Genomic DNA, 26,297 nt, shown 5'->3' on the forward strand with positions numbered 1-26,297 from the left:
TATGAGGGTAGTCACTTTATAAAAAGGGGAAGAAAAGACAGTATTATTGAATTCTAAAAGAAACAAGAATTAGCTACTTGGGGGAAAGGAAAGAAAAGAAACTCTAGGCTTAGAGAACAACATGCACATGCAAAGGCATGGAGAAGTACAAGAGTCTGGCACATTTACAAAATTAAGTAGCTCCAAGTGGAAGGAAACTCAAGCCTAAGTGGGTGGAGTAGCAAGCAATGGTCAGCAGAGGTCAGGCCAGCACAGGAAGAACATAAAAGGCCATGAGAAAGACTAGATTTTATCCCCAAAGCAAATATGAAGAGTTTTAAAGCCAGGGTACAACATACTGAGATTTATGTTTTAAAATGTCTATTCTGGCCAGAAGTCATATTAGTGCTGCTTGAAGTGGAGTGTAAGCATATTCCCAAACACAAGGGCATGAGAACTTTCTGGGGTGATGGAAATTTTTTTCTCTTTTGTATAAATCTATCAAAACTCAAACAATAGACTTAAAATGGGTATTTTGTACAAATTATTATGTACAAATTATAACTCAAAATTGGCTTTAAAAAATAATCACTCTTGATAGCACACTGGAGGATGAGATGGAGAGAGATGAATCAGAATGTTTCTGAAATATTCTAGGGAAGACAGATTAAGGCTAAAACTGAGGTTGTAGGGAAGTGGAAAATGGAATATTAGATCCATATGACTGGACATGGACAAGTAGGACAAAGCAAAGACATAAGGCTGACTTTCAGATTTATTTTCAAACCCAGGGCTCTGTACATGCTAGGCAAGTGCTCTACCACTGAACTCTAACTGGTCCCCATATTTTGATTTAAGGTGACTAAAGATGGGAGAAGGAACATCTTAATGGGGAATGATCATGAGCTTCCTTTTGAACATACTGAGTTTGACAGGAGACACATCCGCAGACAGAAACTGCAGGCACATGGACGCATACCAAAGTCAAGAAATATGAAATGGGAAGTCAACATCATGGGAGTCACAGATGTCAACAACTGTATATGAGTGTTATACGTTAGACCAGGATGGAAGAGAACACTTAGAAACAAAAAGCAAATTTGATAAAATGGTTCAAAGTAGATTTTTCTCCCTCATTATGTTGTTACAAAATTATCTGCATAACAACATTTTTAAAGTCAATCACTGGCTTAAAGAAAATAATAAAAACCAAAATTCCAAAACAAAACAAAGGCAGAACTTAATCACTTAACTCTTCATTATAAACCCCTTTTCTCTACTGCCTGAATGTACTAGGGTATGATGCTTGATCCCTTCTAATAGTTTAAAGGCAGAGGGAGCACCAAAAGGTTCACATTCAGACCTGCCAGATGGAAAACAGGACTATTTGAATAACAACAACAAAATTATTAGAAAGATTCTATAATTCTGTGAACATGAAGCCATGCAGTTTAGGTACATTTATTCTACTTATCAGAACCTGGTGAAAAGGAGCACTTCTGCCAACTTTTGACCATACTATTAACAAAGCTTTTACTTTTCCCAAATTTGCAATTTTATAGCAGAAATTTATGCTTATTGTAATTTAAAAATCCACACAATGTAGAAACTATTTCACTTTCTAAGCACATATTTTCCCATACCGGATACATCCCAGGTCTTGATGTATTCTGCAATCTTGAGTCCTGGGGTGGTAGATGGTCAGCCAGCTGTGGCTCAGAACCAAAGTCTTTCATTTTTTGAAGCTGTTCTTTCTGTTCCCTATAAACAAATAAAATTGCCATTGTATATAAGGTCCGTTGACACCATTCCTAAATGACTATGATTAATATTAAATTAAAGAGAGAGAGAGAGAGAGAGACACCTAAAAACTTTGTCCTATACACAGTAACCATACAGCACCCCGGGGATAATGTTCTCTTGCTTTACATAGCTAACTTATCAGTCATGTAAGACCTATAAATTATTAATAATTTACTCATCACATTTTTCTTTTATTCAAACACTCTCCTAGTATTTTTTTCAATACTCTAGAAAAATTTTGTGTATGGGTGTGTGTCAGGAATTGAACCCAGGGGTGCTTAACCACTGAGCCATATCCCCAGCCCTTTTTTATTCTGAGATAGGGTCTTGCTAAGTTGCTTTGGGCCTCACTAAATTGCTGAGGCTGGCTTTGAACTTACAATCCTCCTGTCTCAGCCTCCTGAGTTGCTGGATTATAGGCATGAGTCACCACACACCACACCCAGCTAGAAAGGTCGTTTTTTTTTTTTTAAAAAAACTTGGCTTGGTCTTTTTTTTTTTTTCTTCTGATATTAGGGATTGAACCCAGAGGCACTCGGCTACTAAGCTACATTCCTTTAGGGTCTCACTAAGTAGCCCAGGCTAACTTGGAACTTGCAATCCTCCTGACCCAGACTCAAGAATAGATGGAATTAAAGTTGTGCATCATCAACTCCAGCTTTGCATCAGTTTTAAAAATTTGAATTAGTTGCTGTTATTTACAAAGCAAATATTTCACAGTTAATTCAAATTTTAGAGAGATCTGGTAACAGCAGGCCTATATTTCCACACTGCAACAACTAGCTGAGTGTCTAGTTAGTGGCTGCTAATGTCAGATGAAGCAGCTCGCCATGATCCTTACGGCACTCCACTTTCACTTAACCCATTTTCACTCATTTGTCACCTGTCTGATTCTTCAGGGCATTATGGTTTATAATTCTTGCTGTAGATGGTGAGAACAACTGTCAGTCTACACCTTTAAAAACAACTCTTCATGGGGCCAGGCATGGTGGCGCATGCCTGTAATCACAGTGACTCTGGGGGCAGTAGCAGAAGGATCCAAAGTTTGAGGCCAGCCTGGGCAACTCAGCAAGATCCTGTTTCAAAAAAGGACTGGGGATATAGCTCAGTCATAAAAATGTCCCTGGGTTTTATCTCTAGTACTAGAGATTAAAAAAAAGAAAAAAAAAGAAACACAAAACAAAACCAAAAAAAACCCCACTTCATATTCTTAAATATCAATTATGTAACCCTTGTGGTTTTTCTTTAAACTTTGGTTAATTCCTTTTACTTTGCCTTATAATGCCCATTTTAAACATGAGTTACATCCACTATGACCTTTTCAGACCTTTTGCAATTTTCTGTTCTGTATAGTGTTGTGATCCAAATGGAAACAAAGTACATAAGAATATTTTCTGCCTCATAGATATTTCTTATAATATTTGTTGATTTTACACAGACACAACATAACCTATTTGTATTCAACAATGACTACTTTTATCCAACACTCAATATATTTTGTTTAATTATATTTATATTGCCTACAAGAGGTTGTTTTTTTCTTTGTTAAGGATGGTGAAGAAGCAGCACTTCTTATCTAGCATTTTTATGCAAATCAATAATGGATGAAAAAGAAATTTTAAAAAGGAGAGGAAAGAAACCCTGGCAGCTGAGCAACACCAATCAGTTTGGTGTGCTCCATAAACAACACAGATTTTAGAATCAGACAGGCTAAGTTCAAATTCTAAGTCTGCCACTTATAAGCCAAGGGAACTTAGTACCATTTGTGAAGTGAGGATGATAGTACTTATCTTTGTAGGCCTTTGAGATATAAGGATATGAAATAAGAGGATTAAATTATCAGCATAGTACCCAATACAGAGTAGGTGTCAATTAAAGATGCCTATAACATAAAAATGAATAACTAAATGTTCTACAGTATGCTTTCACATCCTCATGAATAATCCAGGAAAAATAAGTCTTTGACACTTATCATCTATTGACCAGAGAAAACTGTTTTACTGCCTGACATAGCTGGTCTTTCATCCTCTTCTAGAGTATCTTCTCTTATCACACTTTTCTAGTCCTAAGGTTTCAGGTATAAATTCAATTGGCATAATCCACAAGTGTAGGCCAGAATAGAAAAATGAAAGGAACACAATACATTAGAATCCATCAAAAGCTAACCATTAATTTATTTTCTCAAAAAAAAAAAAAAAAAAAAAGAGCTAAAAAAGCTTACAATCCATAACTGATTCTTAAATTCCTACCTCAGGATATAGATGGTTTAAGGATTAAATGAGTTACTGAACACAGAGACTTGGTACAGTTTCTAGAAACAAAGGTACACATGCAATAAAAATTAGCTTTGTTATTATTGCTACTATATGGGAAGTACTATGTAGATACCTATACACAGTTAATTATAAATCAAGAAATCCAAATTCTACTCTCAATCTCAAGAAGAAAATATCTATTTATGTAGAAACAAGATCCTCAAGTAGAAATAATCTGCTTCCAGGTATAATGAAGACAAAACATCCCAAAAAGAAGGTATCAACAGTTAGACAAATTCAAAGACACTCCCAGGTAAACCACTCCTAGCTTCAACAAAGAAAAATACAGCACTCTCCAAAGTTATATCAAAGATTAGCAAATATGAAATCTATCAGATCTAATGAAAAAGAACAAACCACCTACTGAAAAAAAGTGGAGGTTACATATGAGCTCCGTGAAAGCCAAAGCCCTAAAAAGTTGAAGTTTAACACTTGAAACATGCACAGATAAGGCATGCCAGCAACTCCAACTACAAAGGCCAAGAGTAACCATCAAGTTGCACTTCCCAGGGCATACATCTATAATTAACACAGTTCCTAAATAACCACAGTAACCTAAAACAGCAGTGGATGGCCAGAAAAACAAACTGAAAGTATGCGATAAGAAATTAAAGTAAAATGATTCCATTCATATATATCACTTAAAAAGAGCAGTGTGAAAAATGATTTCAACTGAAAGAAATGATCTTAAGGAGTGAACTTACCGAAGCATTTTCAGTTCTTGTGCAGCTTTCAAAATGATTTCGTGCTGCCTCTGACTGAGAACCATTACCCCTCCAAGGCCTTGGTCAGAGTCTAAGTTTGCATCAGACCCCATCATTTCAGAGGAATGGTGTGAGGAGGGCATATGTTCGGCCATGGGGGAATGTCTATCCACATCAGATGGGTACCATCTGTCTGACAACCGTTCTCTTTCCCAGTCCATTCTGTCAGGAACATAATCTCGCTTTTCCCGCCATGTATCTCCTCTTTCTGGATATTCTCGAATCCTTAACTCACCCCTGTCACGAAAATCTCGGTCATACCCATGTTCTCGATTTCTTTCTTCTCTCCATCTATCATCTCGATATCTATCCAAAGGTGGAAGAGGTGGGAGGGGTGGTAAAGGTGGAAGAGATGGAATATCCCGTTCACGAAACTGAGATTCTTGTTCCTCCAGTGGTCTCCCATAATCTCTGTCCCACTCATTATCCAAATTTCTATCGTATATATCCATGGGTCTTCCAATCCGATCCACATCCCTGTCCAAGTCCCTGTCCATTTCCCTACTGTAGTCCTCATCCATATCCTGATCTCTCTCCCAATCATCCCACCAAGGTCCTCGCCTATCTCCATCATGAGACCGAGATGGTGGTGCTGAGAACCTGTCCTCTCTACTGTATGGATCTAGTGTATCATCTTGATAGTCACGTTCACACTCTCTCCAGTATCTCTCTCTATCCCAGTCATCAAGTCTTTCTCGTTCCATTGGAGCATTTCTACCATCTAATGGGAACTCTTCAGGCCCTCTTTCTTCTCCATGGTTCCATGGAGCCCTAGGAGGCTCATCTCGGTGATATGGATACATCTTCTCTCCACCATCTCCTGGGTCTGGTCTGAAAGGACCTCTATCTCGACCAAAATCTGGTCTTCCCAGTCCTCTTTCCCGACTGCCAGGACCTCGAGGTGGTCCCCTTTCCCTGCTCCCAGCTCTTCGGGGTGGTACTCTCTCCCTACTTCCAGCCCTTCGAGGGGGTCCTCTCTCCTGACTGCCAGCCCTCCGAAGTGGGCCCCTTTCTCGGCTGCCAGCTCTACCCCTATCCTGGCTGCCTTGCAGACCACCTGGCATTTTCTCACGACTGCTTCCTGGCCTTACCAACCCTCTGTCCCGGCTGCCTTCTCCTCTGCAAATCTTCTCTCGACTGTCTTCTCTTCTACCCATCATCTTATCACGAAAGTCTTCTTGCTTGACCAACCCTGGTCCTCGACTGATTGCCTGCCCACGACCTCTGTTTACTAGTCCTTTGTCCCGGGTGTCTTCCATTCTGCTTTGCCCAGGACCTCTGTAAGATGAGCTGCCTCCACGGTTGCCTTCTAATCTATTATCTCTGTTATCTGGCCGAGGAAGCCCTTTATCTTGGTTGTTTTCTGAATGGGGCAGACCAATACCCAAAGGTTTAAAATCATTATCTGCAGTTAATGACGATGATGTTCCTACTGCTGCTCCTCCCTCCATGCCCCCCGCTTTTGAGGGAAAAGCAGATTGAGTAGGTACAGGTTTATTTGCAAGGGATACAGGCTGAGAAACAGCTTGGGCTTTGTCCATCTGAGTCTCCATACTTTGAGAATTCTGGTCCCAATTAGAAGGCTCTATTGCACCTTCCGAGACTTCACTTTTAGGAGGCTCTTGTTGAGAGTCGCTTAGATTCTCATTTGACTGAGCCGCCTTGGCATCCTTTACATCTGCAGCAATGGAAAATGCAGCTGATTGCATTTTAAAATTCTTCTGTTGGTTACTACTGGTGTCTGCTAATGGTTCTTTGTTTCCTGAAAGAGGTTCTGCTTGTGACTTAGGCTGCTGCTGATGTTGCTGTCCAAAAGTTGGTTTGGGGCCTTTCCACTGTGGTCCACTCTGTCGAGGACTTAGGGATGTATTGGGGGTAATATAAAATTGAGATGCTGGCCCCCGGGGAATCATTCCCCATTTGCTTTTAGTGCCCTCTGCTGGGTGACCTTCATATCTGGGTCTTGGCCCATCGGGGCGATTTCCTTCAAAACGAGGCCCTTTGGGTCTCGGTCCTTCACACCTTGACCCTAAATCCTCAAATCTTCGAGGACCATCAAATCTACAAGTAAAACAAAAGATATTACTCAAGACAGTAAAGCAGAAAAAAAAAATTCTCCATGTAAGAATATTTAAGGCACTTCTGCCTTAGAATTTATTTATGACAATGACTCTCAGTCATCAAACAAATCCATGTCACCTATATCTTAGAACCAGTATGGTAGCAGTGTTCAGAAGGTCTTGAAAGGTTTTGGAATTCACATCAGCTTTATCTAATTCATCTCAGTATATCTCCTTCAGCAGGTCACTGATCTAATGAATTGCTAAAAAAGCAATTATAAATACTGTGCCCTGGGTAGATGGAATAGTTTACTAATTTTAAATGGAAAAAAATTAACAAGTTCTATACTAACTGAGAGAATTTTTCGAATTAAAGTATAACTACAAAACAAGTATGAGGGCTGGGGATGTAGCTCATTATTGGAGCACTTGCCTAGCATGTGCAAGGCCCTGGGTTCAATCCCCACTACAATTAAAAAAAAAAAAGCACAAGAACAACAAAAAAATTAAATATGAAACAAAACAAGAAACTAAAGGACAATTGGGCTGGGGTTGTAGCTCAGTGGTTGAGCACCTGCCTCACATGCATGGGGCACTGGGTTTGATCCTCAGCACCATATAAAAAAACAAAAATATTATGTCCATCTACGACTAAAAAAAATTTAAGGAACTAAAGCACAATTGTAAATATAGTTGGAGCTAACACTAACATCTTGATTAACAGACAAAGTCTTTTAAAAAACAGCAGCCATATATTAAGAGTATAATCTGACATTTTAAAAAGTCTGGGCAGAAGGCTGGGAATGTGGCTCAGTGGCAGAGCAATTTCCTTGCACATGTGGGGCACTGGGTTCAATCCTCAGCACCACATAAAAATAAACAAAATAAAGATATTTTTTAAAAAGTCTGGGCAGAGATTTTTTGCTAGGGACCTACTTACTCATTGAATAAATATTTATGAATAATTGTCATCTGTGTTCTCAAAGAATTTATGATTAGATGGAAAGGGAATTTTAGTGTAAATGAATGTCAAAAGGTATAATAACTAAAGTCCACCTGCATACAAAAAGGGCAACAGTGGAGAAAATGGTCAATTCTATCCAGGAGAGAAGAGTGTGTCCAATAAAAGATTTCTAAAATTGGAAATGCTTCAAATGAGTCTTGAAAGACAAACTCTCTGAGATCAGTCTGTGTTGGAGATGAGGGGAACAAGTTGACAAGGACATCTCAGGCTAAGGAAACAATATAAGGGAAGGCAGAGAAGCATATAGCAGTGTAGCGTGTTTGGAAGTGCAAATACATTAGCATAGCTGAAGCAAAAGGAGAGAAGAATAAAGAAAGCTGGGAAAGGGAGGAGTAGAAAGGTGGCATAGTATGAAATAAGGCAAAGAGGCAGGCAACTATCAGTCTCCAGAAGATCATTTGGAAGGCCTGTGTCACAAAGACTACATGTAATCCTCCAATACCCACTTCCTCTTTTTCTGTGGTAATAAAGCCCATTTTTAGCTGAACACAAAGGTCCACAGACTACAGACTTCTTTTCCCAACCTTTCTTGCAGCTAGAACTTGTAGTCCAGCTCTGGCCAAAGGGCAGAGAAAGAAAATGATTTATAAATCCTTCTAGGTTATCCCTATAAAGGGAAGGGCACATCCTCCTCTTCAACATTTCCTTTCTAATGCTGGCTCTGACATGGTAGTGAAGCATCCTGGAGCACTTAAACAAGAGCAACACCATAAGTGATGGAGTGAAGTAACAAATCAAAAAGAACCTCAGTTACTAAAACATCGTATAAATTCTGAGAGAAAATATCTTCTACCTTGTTAAACTTATCTATGGATCTCTGTTCTGACAGATGAATTAATTCGGCTGGTAAGGAGTTTGGAATTACTTTACAAGCATTAGAGCCACTTAAATATGGTCTCACTTAAAAGACTGCTTTAGCAGAAAAAGAACAGGTGAAAGGAGGGAAAAAGTTTAAAGATATGTTCAACAATTTGGGCAAGAGAAGGTAATACCTGTTCTAATAATAAAAGGATGAAGAGGAAGGGATAAAAGTGAGGTAAAAGAAGGTAAAACTGATAGGATTTTGTAACGAGTGGGAATAAAATAATCATGGAAAAGGAAGCAGTTAGGATGATTCCAAGGTTTCTTAGATGACTAAAGGGAACTTGATGCCTTTCATGTCTTTAATGAGAACTAGGAAAGGTTTTTTATTTCGTTGTTCTGGGAAATTAATAAAGAACAAAAAATTCAGTTTCAACAATGAAACTGAAGACCAATCAATTCTGTTTCAGCAAAAGATTTAGTTCCTTGACTTTAGGCTTTACTGGCCTGAAGGTCTCAAGGGACAAATACTTCCACCAGGGAACATGACAATGTAAAGCTGAAATCACCACTTTACTTTGAAGATCTATATCAACAGGTAAAGAAGGGGGTGAGGGTTGGGGATGACTGATCCTGACTTTTGAAGTCACACCAGGGTGTGGAGGAGTATGTCTGAAATGCAAGAAATCCTCGAGGATACTTTTCAGTATTTCCATGTCCTGTAATTAAAGTCTATGGAAAAGTACCATAACCTAATCTAGACAGGACTGCTAATAGCCCAGGCCTTTCAACAGTAAAGGCAGGGCTGGGTTTTTTTGTAGTTCAGTGGTACAGCACTTGCCTGGCATGTGTGAGGCACTGAGTTTGATCTTCAGCACCACATTATAAATAAATAAATAAATAAAGATATTGTGTTCATCTTTTAAAAAGCAAAGGCAAAACCCAGGACCAGCTGAGGTACTTGCTAAGAGCAAAAGGAATAGGGAATGGGTGGCAGAAGAAGGTAGTAATAAATACCAGCTATAACTACAGGACCAGCTACAGAAATAAGTTACGGGTATCTTTTCCTTAATGTGACATAAATGTGTTTAAATATATACATTGTGTTTGTCAAATATTTTTAGTTCATTAGTGTTCTTCTTTATCATCTGACATAAGATGTTAATAAACTTTATATCTCAGTATTTAAGTTACAGAATATAAAAGAAAGAATGTGACTCATTCATAATAGTGAAAAACAACCCAATGACAAAAAAGGGATCTTATGTCTTCTTCTGGAGAAACCACTGGAGCGTTTTTGGTTGTCAAGAGATAAAAGCTTCAAATCAGAAGCAAAAATCTCCCCATGGGCCACCAGAATCAGAAACACAAAAGAAAGGGAATTCTGGGAAATGAATTTCACTCTAGCCTAGCTGACACTTCAAAAACCATCAAAAAAAATTTATACATATATAAGCCCACAATAAAAAAAAAAAAAAAAAAAGATAGGTCTTCTTTTTAAATTCCGGAAGACAAAGAACAAAAATGAGTGGTAACTTATGGTGCAGAAAGAAGCTGCAATTAGAGTGCTGGTAGAGAAGGGGATAAAATCAGAATGGCCTGGCTTGACCAACAGAACCCCAAGGAGGGTCAAGATTCTCAGATACCAAGGATGCTGGAGAAAGACAGGAGTAAGCCTTGAGGCTGAAAATATGCAAATTAAAATCTATATTCAGAAACAACTAGCCTTTCCTAGCTTGAATGTCTCTAAATTCTATTAAGAGTCTCCTCTCATTAGTAGATAGTTCCTTGCCCTATCATCTAAATAAAGCAAAACCTGACAGTTGACAAGCCCCTGTGACATCCCAGATCTCTCAGTTTCTCAGGTGTCTTCTATTCTTAAATACAAATGAACAACCAAGGATCACTACTTATTTGAAGCACATCTTCAAAATGAGAAGAAGAAACCAAAGAGACATTAAATAGGACATGGATCTGAAGAAATCACAGATTAATACAAAAGGCAGGAGAGAACTTACAAAAAGAGAAAACAAATCCACTCAAATCTGTATCCTTAGAGTCTTAGAGATTGTAAAAAACCATAGAAAAATATTTTAAATTCTTAAAATAAAACAATGCAATAAAATGATAGGAAGTTAAAGTCCCTTAGAAAGCAATAACAAAAGACAAGAGACAAAGACAATCAACTCAACAGGTCCATAATACTAATAACAAGGAGTTTCAGAAATGGAAATACAGAAAACAGAAGAAAAATTAATGAAGAAATAGCATAAAGAAATTTCCCAGAGTTAAGGGACTCTAGTCTCTAGAAAGGGCCAAGTACACTTGAGTACTCAATAGAATTAATAAAACTAAAAAACGACAGTGAAATTTCAGAATATCAGAGATTAAAAAAAAAAGTTCCTGGCAGTTGAGGGGGGAAGTCACAAAAAGAAAAAAAAAACAAGAAAAAGAATCAACCACATAATAGCTACTCTAGATAATAGAAGAAAATAAAACAATGATCCTAATGAAGCTCTGAGTTATATTCAACTACAAATTCTATCTCCACATTATTAGTCAAATATAACTAAGGCATACATAAATAGACAAATACAAGAATAAAGATACTTTCAGATATGTGAGGACTCAAAAACTTTACCTCCTGCCCACACTTCCTTAAGTAAGTTACTTAAATATGTACTCCAGGAAAAGGAGGTACTAAATTCTAACAGGAAGCCAAGAAATTCAATAAACAGTGAATTTGATCCAAGAGAATAGTCAAGGGAAATACAGTAACAGCCATATGCCAGATCTGCACAGCAAACCAACCAGCCAAGACAAAGGGATCATTAGAAAAGGAGATCATTCCATACAAACCCAAGGAAAAACCAAGCTGGTGCTTCTGGGAGTAGGGATGGAAGATTATTTTAAAGAAGAAAGGGAACTGGAAATTCTAAAAAAAAGTTATTACATCAAAGAAAATATAATCACAGTACATTACTTAGTGCTAAAATAAATAACATTCGGAAAGTAATGTAAAAATTATTGATTTGCCAAAAAAAAGTGTTATAAATATATTGGGCTGAAGAAATTGGAGTAAGAACTAAACCACATCTACCAGAACAGGAAGTAAATACATAATATCTAAAATGTATAACTCAAGAAAGGAGCAGCATATTATTTAATGACAGAAAGATAATGAAAGAACAGCTTCAGAATTAAAACTGTTAAAGAATAGCTAAAGAATTTAAAAAGGGGTCTGGGAGTGTAGGTTAGTGGTACAGTGCTTGACTAGCATGTCTGAGGCCCTGGGTTTAATCTCCAGCAAAAACAAAAACAAAACAAAATTAAAAGAGGATACCATTTGGGATGACATCTAGGTGATGTGGGCAATAGATGGCCATTTTGCTGGATTTTCAAAAAATCATGTGTATATATGTATTTGATAAAATACAAAATACATTTCTTTAAAGGACACAGAGACAGGTTAGCCCTTATCAGGAGAAGTCCTGCCTCTTTTGAGAATATAAGAAAGAAGATAACAATTTAACGAGGCCCTGAGCAACTTAGCGAGACCGTCTCTTAAAAAAAAAAAAAATAGACACACACACACACACACACACACACACACACACATATATATATATATATATATATATATATATATAAAGGAAGGAAGGGAGGGAGGGAGAAAGAAAAAAGAAAGAGAAGATGAGCACAATAAGTAAAAGTAAGGACAGGAAGGGAGAAATTTGGGGCCACCATCTTGATTTCCTCTGTAAGGCAGGAAGCCAAATTAAAGATAGAAAGGGAAATAAAAAATGCTCCATAGATTACAACCATAAGACTGGGATCCTAATTGGAATAAGATACTCTATGTTTGTATGTCAAAATATACTCTACTGTCATATATTTTTAAAAAATGAAAATGAAAAACAAAATATTTGCAGAGCCTGAGAAAGCAGCACGAGGGTAACTAGTCTATGCGAAGTTATGAAGACCTGATATAGCTAGCATGGGCAAAGGAGAAAGGCACTGATCAGTGACTTGTCAAAGTCACAATGCTAACAGTGGAGAACACATATTCACAGAGAGAAAAAAGTAGGCTATTCTATGGTTTTTCATAGTTTGGTTCCTTTTCTTAAAGTTACATTTATTAATTCAAAGTACCCAGAAAAATTGTATCTTAGATCATTAAAATTGTGCAACATTTTTATTTATTTTTTTAACATTCATCTTTTAGTTGTGGTTGGACACAATATCTTTATTTATATGTGGTGCTGAGGATGGAACCCATGGCCTCGCACACGCTAGGTGAACGCTCTACCACAACCTGAGCCACAACCCCAGCCCTAACATTTTTATTTCTATATAAAAATTTTATTAGGTTAATAAGACATAGACTACCTTTCATAATATGTAAGAGACAGTGAGAAACCTTATAAAAATATTATCTGATATTACAGATTTTGAATATAAACAACCTCCCTAAATTGTGAATTCCTTGAGAATTTTATCCATGGCTGACATTTTAGCAAAAGCAACATTTATTGAACACCTACTGTCAGGTACTGTGCTAGTACTAGAAATAGTCATACCTAACACCTCAAAGATTTCACAGTTCACAGAAGAGTAAGACAAATAAAACAATAATCAGAACAGAATTTAATATGGGACATGTATGTCTTGGTAACAAAAGTGTGTCCAATGTCTGATTTATTGAAGGGTCCCATTACACAATTCAGGAAGTTCTACCGTTGGGGGAGGAAAAATAGGGATAATAGAGCAAAAAATGACAGGAAGGGAATTCCAGACAAAGAGAAGAAAATGTGCAAAGAGGAGAGGAAAGGACAAAGGAAGAAGGCACTAAAGGTATGCAAATAAGAGAACATGATGGAAGGGCTGATAAAGTGAAATACTTTGATCTTTGTCTTCAGATAAAATTGATGATTAATAGCCCAAGGCTGTCATATTATTTTCATTTTGGGGACAGGGAAAATGTACAATCCATTTGAAATATACTTTTAACACTACATATAAATGGCAAACATTTATCACTATTGCATTTTTGAATTTTCAAAGTTCAAAAATGTTATGAAATGACATTTATAAAATAATTTGTTTTTAGAACTTTGGAATAAATATATAAAGACAAGCTCATTAAAATTTTACATAAAAATAAGTCATCTTTACATCAATGCATCAAAATACTTATCTTTCTTTTCCTTTTTAAAAAATTTTTTAATTGTCAATAGACCTTTATTTTATTTATTTATTTATATGCAGTGCTGAGAATTAGACCCAGTGCCCTCACCCATGATAGGCAAGTGCTCCACCACTGAGCTACAATCCCAGCCCCGAAATACTGATCCTAACATTAAAAACATGTATTTGAAAAAGTAAAAACAGTAAATAAATTGCACATTGGTTAGAGTAAAACATTTGAAGTTTTAAATGTTTTGAAATTTTTGTTTATATAGTTGTTTCATAAACCCCTAAAAAATAAAAATCCTAGGGCTGAGGATGTGACTCAGTGGTAGAACACTTGCCTAAATGCACCAGGTCCTGGGTTAAATCCCCAGGGGTGGGGGGGGGGGTGGGGGGTGGGGGGGATCAAAATAAAGAGATGGTTAAAAAAAACCCTAAAACTAGGTGCACAGGCATAAAAATTTCAAAACTTGGTATAAAATCTCCAAATTGGGTATAAAAACTTAAGAAGTATAAACTAGTATAAACTAAAGAAGTATATAACAAGGTATTGTCTGTATCACACTATTTTCATAAACACTGAAATCAACAGACCATGGGAATTATAAGATACCACTTTCTATAAATTTCTTCCCTACTGGTTTTCATGTAAAATTAATATCTGCTTTCTAATATGCATAACCAAGGTCCCAAAATAAAAATTTCCAAAGACGAGTAACTATTACAAACAGGAACAATCATGACAAATGGAAACATGAAGAAAAGCTATAGTGCTCACAGTACCTTACAAATTGTAATAAGAATCTATAGAAAGGGAAAGGTCCACAATTTTAATCCTGAAACCAATCAAAAGTTTCAACTGATCAGAACCCTTGATATAAAGATGTCAAATCTTCCTCAAATGGTCAACAGATTCTATGCAGATTCTATGCAGTATCCATACAAAATTCCAACAGGTTGAAAACTGACAAGTTGATCCTAATGAGAATAATTAAGACCCTGGAGAACAAGATTTAGCAAACTACAGCCTATGAAGCAAGCAGTTAAGAGTAACTTTAAAACATATTTAAAGGGGCTGGGGTTGTGGCTCAGAGGTAGAACTCTCCCCTACCACATGTGAGGCACTGGGTTCAATCCTCAGCACCACATTAAAAAAATAAATAAATAAATAGATATTGCGTTCACCTATAACTAAAAAATAAATATTAAAAAAAATTTTAAAACGTTCTTTGTGGTGTGTGTGTGTGTGTGTGTGTGTGAGAGAGAGAGAGAGAGAGAGAGAGAGAGAGAGAGAAAGAAAAATATATGACAAAGACCAAATATGGCCAAAAAAAAAACAATATTTACCACCTGACTTTTTAACAGAAAAAAAAATTGCCAAACCATGATCTAAAAGCAAAGACTTTTTTTTAAATTTTTTAATATTTATTTAATATTTATTTTTTTTTTAGTTCTCGGCGGACACAACATCCTTGTTTGTATGTGGTGCTGAGGATCGAACCCGGGCCGCACGCATGCCAGGCGAGCGCACTACTGCTTGAGCCACATCCCCAGCCCCTAAAAGCAAAGACTTGAAGGACTTAAACTAACAGATATCAAAATTTATTATAAAGCTACAGTAATTTGCACAGTTTGAAACTGGTACAAGGACAAATAAACACATTTGGACACTTAGGATGGAGATGATGCAAAGAAGGAGGGAAGAGATGACAACTGATATTGTAGTTAAAAGATGGCCATACAGAAAATAATGGCCTTGGACCACTACACCTCATTATACATTGACAAAAAAATCAATTCTATATGGAGTGTTAATTTAAAGCAATAAAATACCAAAGAAAAATAGGACACTGTATTTTTTTTTTTTTTTATGGCTTTGGAGTTTTTTAAAACAGGACACAAAAAAGCACTAACTATAATATAAAGGAAAATATTTATAAGTTTGATTATTACAGTCAAAAATTTCTATTAATCAAAAGACACCATTAACTTTTAGAATTCATCAGGGTTTACTGGATCCAATTATAGTTTTTACATTTTTTAACAGTTCTATTTGTAAAGACTGATATTTCATGACATTTCTTTCCCTAAAGGGCTACCCAAGAACGAAGAGAAAATATATATATTTTTAAACAGAACAAAACTTCTTATACTGCTGTTACACATCAACTGCACTTAACCATGCTTTTAAAGAGTAAAATAAGATCAGGTGCAGTGGTGCACACCTGCAATTCCAGTGACTCAAGAGGCTGAGACAGGATCACAAGTTGAAGGCCTCAACAATTTAGCAAGATCCTAGCTCAAATTTAAAAAAAAAAAAAAAAAATAAGGGGCTGGGGAGCTCAAGCGGTAGCGCGCTCGCCTAGCATGCGTGTGGCCCAGGTTCGATCCTCAGCACCACATACAAACAAAGACGTTGTGTCTGCTGAAAAACTAACTAACTAAATAAATATTTTAAAAAATTTCTCTCTCTCTGAAAAAAAAAAAAAAAAAACATGTAAAAGGACTTGTGAATGTAGCTCAGTACCCATGGGTTCAATCCCCTTTACCAATAAATAAATAAATAAGGAGACAACAAAAACGAAAGATGGATCAATTAACAGGTTGAAACAAAAGTGAAATAAACTTGTCATCACCTTTGCACTGCTCCAAATATTATGCCCTACTTTTGAGCTTAACTGAGCACAATGAGAATTCTGGATTTTTCACTTCCTGGTTATAATAATAGAAGAAAACAGAGAGAAATTGCTTCAAAATTATTAGACTCAAAAGACAAATGCAAGGGGCTGGGGATGTGGCTCAAGCGGTAGCGCGCTCGCCTGGCATGTGTGTGGCCCGGGTTCGATCCTCAGCACTACATACAAACAAAGATGTTGTGTCCGCCAAAAACCAAAAAAATAAATAAATAAATATTAAAAAAAAAAAAAGACAAATGCAAAAAGACAGCAGTATTCTACGTTCTAAAAATTGTCAAATTTGTAAGTTAAATCTATAGATATGAGTTCTCAGATAACTATATTATAAATATTTTCAAACTTAAGGGCTGGGGTTGTAGCTCAGTGGTAGAGCACTTGCCTAGCATATGTGAGGCACTGGATTTGATCCTCAGCACCGCATAAAAATAAATAAATAAAATAAAGGTATTGTGTCCATCTACAACTAAAAAAAGTTTTAAAAAATATTTTCCAACTTGAAATGTTATGAGCAAACTATATATTTTTAAAGACAGCAGAGGTCTAAGGATGCAGATCAGTTGTAGAACACTTGCCTAGCAAGCTAGATAGATGCCCCTGGATTCAATCCCAATATCACAAGTGAAAAAAAAAAAAAAAAGAAGGTGGGGGGGGTCCACTGGACCTAGTTACGTGGTAACAACTATTTCTCTGGTATAATTTGGGTTAAGAAAGTTAAAAAGTGCTGCAGAATGAAAAATGTGCAATACATATAATAAATAAAGAACTGATACCAAAACATGTAAAGAATTCCTACAAATCCATAAGAAATACAACAGATAACCCAATAGAACAATGAGGAAGAGACTTGAATCAGCATTTCATACACGGGAAATCCAACTGAATAATAACCAAATAGAAAGAAATAAAAATTCATTGGTAATCAAGGAAATATTAATTTAATTATAAAAAATATCACTAAACATATACCAAGACTGCTAAAATTTAAAGTTTAACAACAATAAGTGCTGACAAGAATGCAAAAAAGCTGGAACACTGAAACACTGCTAGAGTGTAAACTTGAACAACCACTTTGGGAAACTGTTGAAGAGCATCTAGCAATGTAAAACATGTATAGACCCTACAAACAATTCCAATCCTTTAAACAAATTGTGGTATATTCACACAGTAGAATATTATATAGGAATGAGAATGAACAAAACACCGCAACACACAACATGAATGAATCTCACAGTAATACCATGTGAAGTGAGATGCCACATTCAAAAAATTAAGTATACACATTCATACACCTCAAGAAATAAATACGGCTCTAAATACACTTAGCAGCATTTTTTATAATAACCCAAAACATCAATGACCATCAATACTAAAATGGATAAACAAATTATGGAATATTCATTCATACAATGGAATATTGTACAATAACAAGACTGCCACATACAACATTGATGAATCTCATAATACAATGTCAAGTAAAAGGCACTACATTCAAAGGAATACAAATGGTATAACTCTATTAATAAGTTCAAAAATAGGTAATCTGTGGTATAAAATGTCAGTGTAGTGATTTTCTTTAGGGTAGGGGAAAATGACAGAAAGGAGGATGAGAAGGAGGACTTCTTCTTTCTTTTACTGAGGGTTGAATCCAGGGGTGCTATACCACTGACTACATAAATTGCTGAGGCTGGCCTTAAACTTATGATTCTCCTGCCTCAGCCTCCCGAGCTGCTAGGATTACAAGCATGCGCCACTACCACACCTCACTGAGGAGAACTTCTTGAGCTCTAGGAATTTCTATTTCTTAATCTGAGTAGTGATAACATGAATGTATCTACTTTGTGAAAATTCAGTACATTACACACTGAAGATTGTGCATGCCAGTAAAAGTTTTATTATTGAAAAATAAAAAGGTTCTGAGAAACCAGTGTCCACTGATATGATAGCTTATTGAGCAATAGTAGTTTTCTAAAAGACCCAGCAAATCCAATATCACACACATACGTACATACAGTATCAAAACTGTATTAAATATAAATAACACACTGCATTTTTGAGCATGTAGGAAGTTGTATACACACACATACCCATGCACATCTCAGGAAATATACAGAGTACCAAAAGACACATGGCAACATTTTTCATAATTACACACAAACACACACGTATATGAGTGTATATTTTTTTCGAATTACATGACAGAAAAAGAACTATGCCTGGATAACAGTCACAAACTATACTATTTAAGGACTCTGGGCAAAAGGAGTGGAAGGGAAATGGAAATTGGAATGACAGCTAGATTGGGGAGAGGTTTACAAAACAAAATAAATAACAAAGCAGCTAACATGAGCAGGACCAGATTCAAGAAAGAAAAAAGTTATCTTTATCAAAGTTGCAGCTGAAAAAGCTACACAGACCTACAATATAATCAACATTCACCAAGATTTCAGCTGACTAAAAATGATGGCCCAAACCTAATTAGATGAAATATGAAGATATATAAGCATTCTGTACATAACAAAGGACCATAGTCCTCTGTATCTGAGTAAGTGATCCTTCTGAAGAAGCTTAACAAAACAAAGGCCCCTTAACAAATAGTGAGCATTAAGCAGGAGGCAGCTAGAATCAAAGATTACACAAAAAGAATTTGAGTTTATGCTGGTAGAGCACTGCAGGTAAAGCAGGAGGGTGAGACATAAGGGAAGTTTTTAAATACTATACTGACGTTCTATAGTAAAGGAATAGAATAATTCCTTCTGTGTTGCTCCAGAGAGGCAGATCCAGACCTAACAAGTAGAAGAAGTTACAGAAACATAATTAGGTTTTTATTTCTGTAAAAAAATAAACTTTCCAGACAACCACCAATGGTTGACATAACATTGTTCCTCATCACAGTGTAAATGTTCAACATGGGTCCATCAAGTGTTTGTCACAGGAAGCACAATGAACTAAAATGTGGATCAGAAGTCTGTGAATTCGGTAAGTTCCACGGTAACTTATTTATAACTTCTCTAAGTCTCAGCTTTCCTTATCTATTTCTCATGAAACAACAAAGAGGAATAAATAAGGCAATGTAAGACCCAGCACGTCAAACTAAAATGCAACACAAATGCAAAGTTACTGAAGAGAGATAACTGCAATTAGGTAACTGCTAAGATCCTCTGGCACTGACATTATTATTAAGAAAATACTTACAATAGGTCCTAAATCTACAAACTAAGATTTAATAGCCAAAGAGAAACATCAATGACAGAAATTAAAGAAGCAAGAAATGTATGTTTCATGAGGTATTAAGAATGTACTTCTCTGAGTGCAAATGAGTCTCCAGGTCTAAAAGGCCATACTCAATCCAGAAGATACACACATTCAAATCAAGAAAATAAGACACATTAAATAAATCAAGACTACAGGGTTGGGGGTATAGCTCTTTCCCAGCATGTAGGAGGGCCTGGGTTCATTCTCCAGCACCACCACCAATAACAACAACACAAAAAAGACAACAAAATGTATCTGTAATCACTGACACTGTGAATCTGAATCATGGCATTAAACACAATACTTAAGAGTGCTTGTGCTCCAGGGACCTTCCAGACTCAGCTCCACTTATATATGAAACTCAGTTCTACTCTCCCAGCTACATGTTCGTGATTGAGCAAGTTATTTATCCTCTCAGCTCCCATCTGTAAAGGGTAAATGTGGAATAACCTGCCTAGTTAAGGGGTTTTTGAGAAGATTCTCCTAAGATAATAAGTATGTAAAGTCTCTAACAAGGCTTCTTCGTACACAGAGGAATTCATGTTAATTAAGCCTAACTTTCTCTGAGCTTCAATTTTGGATGGAATTTTCTGCCACAATATTTTCAGAATGTTAAACTTGGGGAATAAACAAAAGATGTAATTTTGTTTTCAGATGTCACATAAGGTTTAAATTTAAAATGATACAGATCCATTGATACTGAGATGAAGTCAATCAATACACAAATAAGTGGAAAAAAATAAATCACAAGACAATACAATATACTCAGTATGAGAGTCTGTTTTTGACATGAATTTTAAAAATTATTATCTCCCAATGGTAGAATTAGGTGGCTCACTTTTTCCCCACACTTTGTCTTAGTATCTGAATTTTGTACACAGATTATTTATTTCCAATGGTAAAGTTGAAAATACTTTTCTACAGGAATTTCTTTAGGTAAACTTGGGAGGAAAAATATATTCCTACAAACCTGAAAAGATGGATTTAGCACTTTTTAACAGGTAAAAAAAAAACTTAGAGATCACTATTTTTATTTTTTTTTCTAAATAAATATGTGGTTCAGACAAAAGAAAGACATCTCTCTCACTGAGGAAAATATAAAGAATAAAAGCTCCATGAGGCCTAGCTGAGGGGTTTTTGAGAAGGGATTTTGTCAGTTCTGCTATTCACTGCCATTAGAGAAGGAATCTAATAAACATTTGCTAAATGAATTGTTTTTAAAAATATCCTATTTACTCTTACATTAAATGTCACTACCTTTTTTCCAAAAGAACATTGGTTTATTTATCTTCAACTAAAAAACAAATAATATTTGCCAATTCAACTTTTTGTCAAATAAATGAAAAATAAAAGATAAATTATGTGTTCAATAAATATTATTTCTGAAGCTGAAAAGTCAATAAGAAGTGATAAGCATTATTCTGTAACACTACATTCATTCTGGACTGTAATCCCCCACATACAGGATAAAATCAGCCACATCAAAGAAATAGGGGCAAGTTACCTTTTCCAGATTACACTGTCATGTCTTACTGAACAATAGTAACATTATTCAGTGTAAAGCAGGAATGGACATAAGAGCACAAAGAGAATACAAAAATTGCATAAGTAAGCTTTTAATTCCATCCAAACCAATGCAACATAAATTAACAAAATAGTTTAAAAAAAAAAAGCAGACCTACCTTGGGCCTCTTGGACCTTCCAAGTAACTGCTTCTAGGAGGATCTGGAAGCAGTCCACCTGACCTCACTGGCATGTCCTTGGCTGCAGTATTTGCCTGAGATGGAATAGTTGAAGACTCCCCAAGTCCTTGTTCAGAGAATGAACTGTACGGCAGGGTAGACTTGCTCAGAGGAGGTTTAGAATTCACTTGTTCTGATTGCAACGGAGGGTGATAAGTTGAAGGTGGGGCTGCACCAAAAGACACAGGAGTGGGAAGCAGTGCTGGTCTAGGTTTCTCTGGAACTTGTGAGTTCTGAGAACCTGAGGCTGGTGGAACTGGGGCTGTTGTTAAAGGAGGAGGTATCCCTTGTGGAACTCCAGGGGGAGGTATTCCTGGAGGAGGTGTGGCTGAAGACAATGGCGGGATGGGCAGGATGGGTGGAGGTGCTGCTGAAGAGAGAGATGGTGGGGGAAGGACGGGTGGTGGCCCTGTAGAAGAGAGGGAAGGTGGAGGAAGAACTGGTGGTGGACCTGTTGAAGACAAAGATGGAGGCATTCCTGGTGGGGGTACAGAGGTTGGCAGAGCAGGTGGCATCACAGGCGGGGGCATACCAGGTGGTGGCACAGTAGCAGGAAGGGCAGGGGGCATCACTGGTGGTGGCAAAGATGGAGGCAATACTGGAGGGGGCATTGTTGGTAGAGGTGGAGGCATCTGAGAATACGGAACAAAAGGAGGTGGCATTGACATGTTCCCCATATACTGGTTTTTCATGTTCTGAAATGAATTGACTTTCTCCTGGAGATAGGTTTGAGTGGCTTTCATATGTCCCTGCCATGTTTTCCACTGCTTCTCATATTCTTGAAGCTGATCTTTATGAGGATAAGAATGAAGCTGTTCCTCCCACAGCTGAAACTCTCGCTCCCAATCTTGGTAGAGATGTTGAAACTGCTGCTGCTGCATCTCATAATGCCGCAGCTGCACATCTACAGACATGGTCTACAAATAAAGGAATAAAAATTATTTCAAGATATTCAGATAAGAGGATAATCAATCATGAGTTAAAATATTAGTGAATCACAAGCATAGGAAGCCTCAAGAAATCACAACATTAGAGGCTTTGAGGGTCTAAGGATTTATAAACTTTGCCAAATCCTTTCAGTGATGATCAATCTTCTTTCTTCCTTTGGCTTATTTATATAACTTGTGTTTCTAACAGAGTTGGACAAACCAACCAAACACTCAAGCAAAAAAGCTATCTCAGAAATAAATATTTTTAAAGTTTCTAATTACTATAGATCATTTTAAGATTATAGGCACTGTGGCACACGCCTATAATCCCAGCAACTTTGGTAGCTGAGGCCCTAAACAACTTAGTGAGACGTCTCAAAATAACAAATAAAAAGGGCTGGGGATGTGGTTCAGTGGTAAAGTACCCCTGGGTACAATCCCTAGTACCAATCAATCAGTCAATCAATAGTGGAAAAATGATCTATTACTATATATTCATAAGCATAAGATTATACCTCTAAGATACAAGACAAATATCCAAGTTGCTTTACATATTTGTTTGGGGATTTTTGTGATGATTGCTTTTGGCCTTTCTGATGGATTATTTGCTTATCAGTTACTGCACTGGTATGTAGGCAAAACACTCATTTACCTATGGTTTCATGTGGTAAAAATTCCAGGTTTTTAACACCTGGCCCAAACTGACATGATCAGGAGACTCCACTCTATCCACTCTTTCCCAAGAGACTCCTCTATATGCACCTTTCTCTGAGGTAATATGAAAGATAACTACTTGGGCATCCCTTGAGAAATATCTGATCGTCAACATTTGATATATTTTGTTCTTCAGGAGCAACTCTCTTTCAGAAATAATAAATCCTTTACATGTTCTAGGGACAACTTCCTATTTACCAACTATGGAAACACTTGCCTGTATATGTGGTGGCTGCTGTATAAGTTGCTGGTACTGTTGAAGGATCTGTTGTAACTGAGTGTGCTTCTGCATTATTCCCTGATACTGGAAGCCAACTCGATGTTGCTGGTGCTGCTGCCAGTGTGCTGCTGCAGCCTGCAACTGTTTTAATCTGGCATCTTCTTCTGGGTCTTCAGACTAAAGGTAAAGAAGATATACTTTTATGTAAGTCTTAAAACAGCAACCAAATTAATATTTTACAAATATAGTATTTTATAAAGTTCAGAATCCTTACAACTCAAGACTAATTGAAAAAAGCTATTCTAGAGGCTGGGGATGTGGCTCAAGCGGTAGCGCGCTCGCCTGCCATGCGTGCGGCCCGGGTTCGATCCTCAGCACCACATACAAAGATGTGTCCGCCGAAAACTAAAAAAAATAAATATAAAAAAAGAAAAAAGCTATTCTATGTTTAGATAAAACACCTAGTCCTATCTATGTTCTTATTATGGATACTGACACAAACAAATGTATAAATTCTATAGTCTTCACTAAAAAAATAATCTCCCTGTTCCCAAAGCGAACCATTGTGCTTTTCACTCTAAGAAGTTAATATTTCTTCTTTTTTTTTTTTGCGGGGGGGGGGGGGCACTTTTCACCAATGGATTATGATAGTCATCATTGTTCAACAAAGCTGGACAAAAAATGACCTATGAATTAATGTAAAAGCTTTCCACATTCCAGTTACTATGCTACATCTGACAAAGATAATCTCATTTAATGCCTTAACAGCCCTATAAAATAGTTACAATTTGAATATGCCTGTTTTGCAGATGAGGAAGTTGAAGCACAGAATGCTTAACTAACTTGACCAGAGTCACCACAGCAAGTGTCAAATTCCCAGACTATGGCCTAGGCTGATAATCTTAAGAGCTGATGTTCTTTTTTTTTTTTTTTTTAAGGATGCATGTTCAATACTTTTTATACATTTATTTTATTTTTTACATATTTATTTTTATGTGGTGCTGAGGATCAAACCCAGTTGAGTGCCTCATATGTGCCAGGCGAGTGCACCACTGAGCCATCAACCCAGCCCCAAGAGATGAGGTTCTTAACTATTGCCCTCTGCTATCATTATAAACATACCTGGACATCTCCCATTAGTGCTAAGAGACAATTCAAAAGAATATCTAATTCTTTTTTTATATATATAAATAAATATTTTTATTTGTTGATGGACCTTTATTTATTTATCTATCTATTTATTTATATTCAGTACTGAGAATCAAACCCAGTGCTAGGCAAGATGCTCTACCTGAACCACAACTCTAGCCCAAGAGCATCTAATTCTTCTTTCTTGCACAAACCAGGAAAAAAAAAAAAAAATCCTCCTCCTCCACTGCTTCTCCTTCTTTTAAAACCTATTGTTATCATCAGTTTATCCATACTCAGATAAACATGAGAATATATTATAATATATTCTATTTATTTTAAGAGTTTTAAGTTTAATCTTCCAAATTATGCTGTAATTTAATTTAATTTTCAGTCTGTTTTATGCTTCTATTTAAAAAAAAAAAATCAGAAAAGAGTCAATCCTCATTACTCTAAACCTGATATGGCAAATACATGATTATTTCACAAGTAGAATTTTATAAATTCTTGAATACATGAAAAAATATATTAAGACAAAAATGTACATAAGTGAATCATTAAAAAAAGGCTAACCAACTCAATAAACAATTGATTACATTGTTACCTGGGGTTCCTCTGGTGGGAGAGGAGGTGGCACATCTTCATTCGGAGGTGGTAATGGGGGCTCCTCAGATGAAGGAGGTTCTGATACTTGACTGGTGGCAGGTATTGTAACTTCTTCTTTTACTGGTTCTGGTGCATCCTTTGCTACAACAGGGCCTTTTTTATGTCCCGGCAAATGCACTTTTGTCCTTTGCTGCAAACTAAGCAGGTGCTGTCGATACCAATACTGCTGCTGTTCCTACAACAGAACCCATTTTTGAGAATTCGAATTGACAATCATGTATCTCTGCAACTTGGTGTTGACAGACAATTACGATTGTAAATGTGTTCATGTGTTTATAGGTAAGAAAAGGCAAAGCCAGACAGAGAAAGGAAAATAATAAGTTAACATGACCTTAATAACAGACTAGAGAAAAATATCAGTTTCTCTCCCAAATTTACAATTTTAAATTCAACCACACAAAATAATTCAGTACATTTCCTCTCTTAAAACATGGTTTTGGAGGTGAGAACAATCTTTTTGATAAATAATCACAGTTAATCCTTTTGATATGCACATCTACTTGCTTCTAACCTGACTTTAGTTTGTTTAGATTAATCCACAGGGATCTTGCAATTAATAAATACAACCAAATAGACCTGTCTTTTCTATCTGCCTTCATTCTTCTCCAGTGCTTTTCCTTTTAAAACCTATTGTTATCATCAGTTTATCCATACTTAGATAAACATACATACGTGAGAATATATTATGCTTATAATATATTCTATTTTTTTAAGGGGGGGGGAGAGAGAGAGAGAATTTTTTTTAATATTTATTTTTTAGTTTTTGGCGGACACAACATCTTTGTTTGTATGTGGCGCTGAGGATCGAACCTGGGCCGCACGCATGCCAGGCGAGCACAATACCGCTTGAGCCACATCCCCAGCCCTATTCTATTTATTTTTAAGAGTTTATGTTTAATCTTCCAAATGATACAATAAATTAATTTTCGAGAAGTCTGTTTTGTGCTTTCATTAAAAAAAAAAATCAAAAGAGTCAATCCTCATTACTTGTGGATTCTGTATTTGCAGATTTGC

General features: G+C 36.5%; 1 protein-coding gene across 6 annotated transcripts in view; it reads right to left on the bottom strand.

The window, feature by feature from the left end:
- Positions 1-26,297, bottom strand: part of Ylpm1 (YLP motif containing 1) — a 72,322-nt gene that overhangs the window by 33,035 nt on the left and 12,990 nt on the right. For 5 of the 6 annotated variants that reach the window (XM_027931540.2, XM_071607663.1, XM_071607661.1 and 2 more), the window contains exons 2-6: positions 25,222-25,458; positions 23,487-23,666; positions 21,567-22,543; positions 4,802-6,922; positions 1,623-1,740 (exon numbers count right to left, since the gene is read on the bottom strand). In XM_027931540.2, coding sequence (XP_027787341.2) covers positions 1,623-1,740; positions 4,802-6,922; positions 21,567-22,543; positions 23,487-23,666; positions 25,222-25,458 — 3,633 coding nt within the window. The remainder of the gene's footprint in view (positions 1-1,622; positions 1,741-4,801; positions 6,923-21,566; positions 22,544-23,486; positions 23,667-25,221; positions 25,459-26,297) is intronic. The other variant, XM_071607664.1, reaches the window with a different exon arrangement.

This window comes from Marmota flaviventris, chromosome 2 (genome assembly GCF_047511675.1).
Source record: "Marmota flaviventris isolate mMarFla1 chromosome 2, mMarFla1.hap1, whole genome shotgun sequence".
NCBI lineage: Eukaryota > Metazoa > Chordata > Mammalia > Rodentia > Sciuridae > Marmota > Marmota flaviventris.